Source organism: Mytilus edulis, chromosome 3 (genome assembly GCF_963676685.1).
Source record: "Mytilus edulis chromosome 3, xbMytEdul2.2, whole genome shotgun sequence".
In the NCBI taxonomy this organism is placed as follows: domain Eukaryota; kingdom Metazoa; phylum Mollusca; class Bivalvia; order Mytilida; family Mytilidae; genus Mytilus; species Mytilus edulis.
Genome location: NC_092346.1, coordinates 11,031,586 through 11,040,176, shown reverse-complemented (window position 1 = coordinate 11,040,176; position 8,591 = coordinate 11,031,586). Strand labels below are relative to the sequence as shown.

At 33.6% G+C, this 8,591-nt stretch overlaps 1 protein-coding gene across 1 annotated transcript; it reads left to right on the top strand.

The window, feature by feature from the left end:
* The first annotated feature begins 495 nt into the window (after positions 1-495).
* Positions 496-7,224, top strand: LOC139515032 (uncharacterized). The gene is made up of 7 exons (XM_071304592.1): positions 496-658; positions 2,967-3,406; positions 4,199-4,775; positions 5,139-5,322; positions 5,855-6,100; positions 6,473-6,644; positions 7,062-7,224. The coding sequence occupies exons 1-7, from the start codon at positions 512-514 to the stop codon at positions 7,222-7,224; spliced, it is 1,929 nt and encodes a 642-aa protein (XP_071160693.1). The 5' UTR covers positions 496-511.
* Positions 7,225-8,591: the final 1,367 nt, after the last annotated feature.

Sequence of the window (8,591 nt, the reverse complement as noted above, 5' to 3'; positions counted from 1 at the left end):
ATGACTTAAAGGAGATGTGACATGATTTTTTTTTTTTTTTTTTTTTGTAAATAAATATTTATTTATACATAATTACCCCATAAAAAACATCGAAAGATATATAATTATCGTTTAAATGGATAAATTATGAATTCAAATATATCGATCTGTCGACCTACTAATTATGCATATTTCAATCCCGGAAGTCACTCAGAACGAGGCTGTGACGTCAGTGGTTACATCAATCATATTTGACTGACGGGTGTATATACATAATTAGCGCTATTTCATTTCCGAATATCTTAAAGAAAAATACATGACAGTGATTAAAAATGGTTCTGTGTGCTGCCAGTGGGTGCAACAATAGACATAAGAAGGACAACTTAATTAGTTTTTTCGTTTTCCAATTAACCCGCAAACCAGGAAGGCGTGGACACATTATTGTAAGAGATGGGACTTCCTACCAGGCGCTAGTCATAGACTTTGTTCCGCCCATTTTAAAAATTCATGTTACGATCGTGACCCAGAAGTAATGAAGAACCTCGAGGGATGTCCTACCATGAAGCCAAAACTCCGTCCAAATGCAGTACCTGACATTCCATTGACGCAACCAACAACAGCTGAGCCAAAGCCAGCTTTACCTAAGCGTGGAGCTTTTGAGAAGCGGAGAAAAGCTGAGGTAAATATATTTTTTTTTTATCTTCGCAAATATTTTATTGCATCCCCTTTTAATAATATATATTTTTTTAATAATTTCAATATCCAAATAAATATAGCTAAGTGTTGAAAATTTAGTATCGTGTACCTCCTTAGTGTACCTCACTACCTGTTCACGTGTGCAGGTGTGTACATCGAACCATAAAGTTACATCGATCAGAAGTTACAGGTATGCGGCACACTTTATCCCCAATACTTGGTTACCTTTTGAAGTTGAAAGCTACAGGTGTCATGCCTCAGGGTGGTGATAGGTAAGACATAGGTAATACGCAATATTGCGTAACATGCGGCGAATCTGTGTACATCAATGATCACCGGCGGGATGCACAGGTGAGGTTGGAAAATAGACTCGAGAAAATGTTACAGACACATATTACGCAATGCATATCTGTTTTACCTGTAGGAATAATCATTTCCCGACTGTCGGTTAATCAACGGGGTTTTACAGAATAGAGAAAAAAGGACTGAAAGTGCGGCTTAAAAAAAGGGGGGTGGGAGGATAGGAAATAATGGGTTGCTGAATTTTACGTTGTAAAGAATGGAGTATAATAAGCAAACTAATTAGACAATAAAGAATTAATTTTTAAAGTAAAAATTAAAAATGTCAAAGCCTGTCTGTCCCTATAACTAAAACATAACCTGCAGTACATAGATTCTAATAAATATTAGGCAGGTGTAAAAAGTGTATTGTAATTCATTTTCTATTATTTACCCTAATTATTTGATTTATTTATCATATGGAAAGTCATTTTATTTCTTAATAAAAAAAAATGTGAAGAGATGCTATGATAGAAAGTTGATGCAAGGTTATTGAGGTGAAATATGCAAAAGGTGACTTAAATGAGAAACAAATATTTTGGCTAGTGTATGTATTCAAGTCTTTATATTGCACAAGACATGAAGCTGAATAATATAGTTTTAATAATGCAAATAAATCCAATTGATACAGACCTGGGAGTAGTAGATAAAGTATAAGTATAGACTGAAGATATACACATTATAACAATTCAGCAAAAAACAAAAATCAGTACTTATTGAAAATGTTCATCAGGATGATTAAAGAGGGGACAAAGACATGAATTTATTTTATTGTATTAAAATTTCTTTAAATATTACTTTTAAATTTCCCCTGTTATATGTCATACTTATTACACATTTATTGTGAGCTGCTTCAGTAATTCAAATTTCACACCAACATACTTGGTTAGGTCAGAGACATGTCTCTGGTTAGGTGATAGGTAATTTATTACCTGTCTTTTTCTCTTATTTAATGCAATTTAATTACATGTTCAACTCCAACATTTTTAAGAAATATATTTTGATAATAGAGATATATATATATATGGTGAAGTAATTGATATAAAAGTAATGAAATTTCTACACAGATCATTATATATACATTCTAAATTTTAAAATGTGCATTTAATTTCATATTGTGTTTATACAGTACATGTATGAGGGGGGGGGGGGGGGTCTGTTATTCTGTAAACATTTTCACCCCTTTTTTCTCAAATCTTAAAAAAAATTAACACCTTTTTTCTCTAAATTTTCATTTTTTTTGCCCTTTATTCTCTAATCTTCATTTTTTAGAGGCATTATTCTATAATCATTTAACACCATCCAAACCCTCATGTATGTATGTAGTGTGGCTATAATAAACTTTAAACTTGAAGTGTACACTAAAAATTCAAATTATTAAATTAATATATAAGAACCAAATAATTGGTGGTAAACTTGCAGGGAGATATCCAGCCATTTTCGAAAAAAAAAGGGGGGGGGCGGCAACTTTATGTCCCCATTCAAATATATTGATCGTCCCCATAAAAGAGGGGGGGGGTTTAAACCCTCCCCCTGGATCCGCCACTGAAATTTTGATTGCTACTCAGACAACTATCCATGAAAGCTCAAATTAAAGGGATTTAAGAAGTAATATGTATATTTCTCTATGTTTTTGATTTCATTATAATTGTAATTTTAGACCATTTAATTATTCAGAAATGCAATTGACCATCATAGGCTGATCCAGGGGGGGGGGGGGCCTTTTGTGGAAAAATTTGGTTAATTATATAGGGAATCACTGAAGCATTTGTGACTGGACTGGAGCAAGTGCAACCCTCCCTCCCTTTGTAGGTGTCAGTGGGACCCCTTAGGAAAATTTCTGGATCCTCCACTGACCATGATTGACCATTGTGGGACCACTTGTTTTTTATATCTCTTTCATAGTAAAGTTGTGTAAAACTAAATAAACAACAAATATTTATTCTTTGCAGATCCTACAGCTTGCATATGACAACTATGAACGAGAGACGGAATGTGTACAACTCCAAGTACCAGACAGTACCACAACACCAGAACCAGAACCAGAGCTGCCAACCTCCAATGTTACAGAGAACAATACATCCAAAGTTACCATGGTTACACAGACTACTCCACCACCATCACCAAAAGTAGTAAAACACAAGAAAAGCCAATCCTACCTCCGTCCACAGCAACGTACCAGGAAACATCAAACAGATCTTAAGATTACACAACCTTCAGCAACATACAGTACAATTGCTACACAGACTGATGATGACATTACAAAATGTACATGTGCCAGTACTCTACCTACAACAACTCACACCACTTCAGCCCAAAACTCTGATGACGATGAGGTTTCCAGCCATGCAGATAGTGATGAGGACTACCAACCCTCAGATGATGATCAGAGGTATGTAGTACTATATGTATAATTATTTTTTGGAAATAGAATATATATAAATTGATCAACCTGTTTAAAAAACAGACTCTGTAATCCGCTTCCAGTCTCTTTGAAACATTCGTCAATTCCATTCTCAATTTTTAAAACTTTATATACTTATAATAATTCAATATGTATATATAAAAGAAGATTAGGTATGATTGCCCATGAGACAACTCCCCACAATAGACCAAAATGAAATCAAAATTAACAACTATCTATAGATCACATATGGCCTTCAACAATAAGCAAAGCCTCTAATGCACAGTCAGCTACAAAAGGCCTAGAAATGACAATTCAAATAAGAAAACTAACACATGTTTTTAAAAACTAAATCCTTAAAACAAAATATAAATAAAAATCGCTGAAAGAAAGATGCTATACTGAGGACAAGAAATAGTAAATTTTGATTCATTTTGTATGTAGGTTGAAATTTAACATGTAAAATGAACATAGATAAAAGAAGAAGTTGTGTGAGTGCCAATGAGACAACTCTCCATCCAAATAACAATTTATAAAAGTAAACCATTATAGGTCAATGTACGGACTTCAACATCGAGCCTTGCCTCACACTGAACAACCAACTTTTAATGTATGTGCATTTGTCATTTCATACCTTATTGAACCAATTCATTTCTTTTACCAACAAAATGTAATTAATTTTCATCCAAAAATAAGGTCTTAAGACCATCCAGTGTGCAAGTATTTGCTGGAATTCATTTTAGTATCGCATGCAATGTAAAACTATATATTTTTTTTTAGTTCTGATGCTGACGCCGATGACATGAATGATGAACCCAAAAACTACCGTCTTAATGCAAAAGCAACCCCTGAAGAACAGAAGCAGTTCCTTGTAAGCGAGTCAGCCCTAGCAGAGTTATTGTCCGTGTGCAGATATTGCAGCAGTGAAGCTGTTCCAGTGATTACAGTATCCAAGGGTACCCTGATTGAGACAAACTCTATCTGTGTAAATGGACATTTGTCCATCTGGAAAAGCCAGTCCAGCCACAACAGCCTGCCATGGAGCAACTTAATGACAGCTACAGCAATTATGTTAAGTGGATGCAACGCAACATCAGTTCTTAGAATGTTTGACCACCTAAATGTCCAGATGTTTTCTATGAGGACTTATAACAGACTACAGTCTTTTTATGTTTCACCAGCAGCTACCATGGCCTGGGATTCCGAACAGTCCAGTTTGCTACAGCAATTGAGAGGGTCTGATGTTATATTGGGAGGTGATGCAAGGTGTGATTCCCCGGGTTATTCTGCCAAGTATGGGTCGTACACCCTAATGGACCTACAGACAAAGAAAATCCTTGACTTCCAATTGATACAGGTAAAAATAGGCTTTTATCTTTAAAATGTGTACATAATTAAAAATTAACAGTAGTCTTGTAAAAACCAGAAGATGTGGATTAATTGCCAATGAGACAACTCTAAACCAGAGCAAAAAAAACATGGAGTTAATTATAAGTCAATGTACAGTGAGTCTTCAATAATGAGCAATACCCACACGGCTTAGTCAACAATGAGGGGGAAATACTATGAAAAAAACTAAATGAAATAAGTATATATTTCTCTTTTGATTTTATAAATTTTTCTAGATGTTCTTATATACATGACGATGTATATTTAATTAGCTAGATAATTAGAAATTTATGTCTATTTGAGATAATATATATTTTATTTTGTTTTGTAGAGCAACGAGGTGAAAGGTTCAACGCACATGGAACTAGAGGGCTTGAAGCGTGCTCTGGGATTTCTCAAAGACTATGTCAATATTAAAGAAGTTGTGACAGACAGACACTCATCCATCAAGAAGTACATGAGGATCAGCGAGGGCGACAAAAAACATCTTTTTGATGTATGGCATGTAGCTAAAGGTAATTAAAATGTATATCTGTAAAAATCATTCCAAACTAAGGTTTTATCCATCAGATAGAAAAAAAATTTAAAGCTAATGCTAGATATAATATACCAAAAGCATAGAAAAAAATGATGACAGATTGACCCATCTAATAAAGTAATTCCAATTTCTTCGTTCATAAAAAGATTATGACCTTTAAATGGGGTATTGTCTTATATGATTAATTTCACTAAAGCATGCATAATTATAAAAAAGAAGATGTGGTATTATTGCAAGGACACAACTCTCCTCAAGAGACTAACGGGCTAAAAAATAAACAACAGTTCACACTTAAGATAGCCTTCAGCAATAAGCAAATCACATACATGTAATGTCAGTTTCAACACAGGGTCCATAGTTATCAAAAGGATATGTGATGAATACAAAGTCTTGTTTTGTCACAAAAAAATAATTCATTTATGATTGTGAGCTGTTTACCCTAATTGTTAATGTTTATATTTTCATTTTGGACATAGTTTTTTATATTTTCTTTCTTATTCCAATTACAGGTGTTTCTAAGAAGTTAGAAGCGGCAGCAAAAAAGAGTGGAGGCAAAGACATCCGTCCATGGATCAAATCCATTGTTAACCATATCTACTGGATTTCCTCTTCTTGTGGAATGGATGGGGATTTGAAGACAGCCAAGTGGTTGTCCATCATGAACCACATGTGCAACAAGCATGAAGGGCATTCTAGCATCTATCCAAAGTGCGACCATGGTGAATTATCACAAGACCGTCAATGGCTTGAAGAAGGTATTTATATTAAATTAAATGTACCGGGTATATATAGTATTTGTTTAGAAAGAAAGACATGTAAATGATGAATTTTAAGCAGACAAGCACAATATCCATGTCAGTTTATTGGACTAAATATTTTATACAGAATCAACACTTGAAACCTTAATGACAGATAATGAAAACACTAAAACAGTGTACTTATACCTTTATTTCCAGAAGCAAAGTTAGTAAGACACAGGTGCCTTTGTTATAATGAGACTAGTAACAGAGTTATTTCCCTTATCATTTCTAACAAGATTTGTCTCTCTTTGTTCCATTGATAATTCTGCAATTATTTTCGAGCTTAATATACATTTTTTTAAGGGTCATCTAAAATTGTTATTTCAGGTTCTGTGCCGTATAAGAGAATGAAAGCTGTTGTAGAGAGCAAATACCTTCTGACAGATGTACCAAAGTTATCTCCAGTATACCAGACCTATGCCTTGGAGGTTTTCCATTCTGTGGTTAACAACTTTGCACCAAAGAGCACCCACTTTTTCTACTCATCTATGCTTGCACGGTAAATATTTAATTTTATTTGCTGTGTGTAATTATGTCCCACCTACAACAGTAGAGGGGTATTATGTTTTATGGTCTGTCTGTCTGTCATGCTGCAGTTTAAATTTTTTTGTCAAGGCACTGATTTAAAAAATTAAAGTGAGAGTTTCATGTGAAAGTTTTTGGTCGAGGTAGTTAATCTGATGAAGAGGTAGTCCAATTAACTTGAAACTTAGTACACCTTATCCGTATCGTATGATATTTCTATTTTAAATGCCAAATTACATTTGTACAGTCAATTGAACATGGGAAATGACAGTGCGAGAGGGGCATCCATGTACTTTGGACACATTCTTGTTTATAATTTACTAATTTTACACCTAACAAAACTTTTATTTTTTCAACATATTGACTAATAAATGTTGTAAATCCCTTTCAGATTGTGTGTTGCAGCATTGCACTACAACGAGAACTGCAACAGAGATAGAGCTTTCACTAAAGATGGTCTGCAATGCTTCAGCATGATTTATCCCAAAGCAAAGAAAGGCAAAGAAGCTGTTGTTAAATCCAGACCTTCACCAGCTACTTATGGTATGTATTAAAATCCAACTTGTGGTTATAAAAAAAGATAAGAAGTTGTTTGATTGCAAAAGAAACTATCCATCAAAACTAATATGAAGTGTATGTTATCACTACAGATAACCTTACGGTCTTCAACAATGAGGAAAACTATACTGTATGATAAGCTTAAAAAAGGCACTGACATCAAAATATCATTCATATAAAACAATTTAACAGACATTTGTATGGTATGCAACAAAGAGCTAACATAGTTTTTAACCAAGTAATCACAGCTTGTTTAGCAACAAAAAGTTAAATGCAGATGTATTCTCTGAAATTTTGAAAATAATGACATTTTAAAAGCTGCATCCGTCGCATTTTTTGATTTGAATAGAGGTAAACTTCATTTTTAGCCCACACATGTTGAATTGTCTTAGGAGAAAAAAAACAAGAAGCGTATTTAGCGGTATGACTCGCATTTTTTTTCATGTACTCTTAATGAAAATTACACAAGCGTCAAGACTTAGTCTTTTGTAACGCGTGTATCGCGTATATTTCAATCCTGTGATCAACAATGAATTTATTTATATGACTTTTAATGTAAATGGAGTAGTTGTCAGGTCTATAGGCCAAGTGTTAGTCTTTCTCATACTCTTGAAATTCCTTGATGTTTATTGAAGTGCCGTATAGAAGGTGTTTTTATATTTCTCATAAAATTCCTAAGGCAAATATTTAGTCGTTTTTTTTTAAATTTTACTGATGAGAATTTTAAGATGCATTGTTGTTTAGGTACTTTGTAATATAGTCACCACTATAGTTGTAGAACTAGTAATAATGGCCGGTTTTTGACCTTACATGAAATAAGTAAAACAAATTCTCATAAAATAGTTTCTGTTTGTTCGTTCATTTTTAAAACATTGAAGATATTTTTAGCCAACTTGGTATCAAAAAGTAAAATAAAAAAAAATACTGAACTCAGAGGAAAATCAATTCGGAAAGTCCATAATCACATGGCAAAATCAAATAACAAAACGCATTAAAAACGAATGGACAAGAACTGTCATATTCCTGACTTGGTACAGGCATTTTCAAATGTAAAAAATGGTGGATTGAACCTGGTTTTATAGCTAGCTAAACCTCTCACTTGTATTACAGTTGCATTAAATTCCATTATATTGTCACCGATGCGTGAACAAAACAAACAGACACAATAGGTAAAAATGTCAAAAAAAGGGGTACAGCAGTCAATATTGTGTTATCATCTTAATCACTATAAAAACAACAAATGTAACGAAGAAGCACAAAAAGGCATACATCAAATTAACATCCTCATTTTGATTATATTATACGTTTTTATTTGTCTATGTAAAATGCACCCATCAAGGAAGGAGTTTTGAGGGTCAAATGA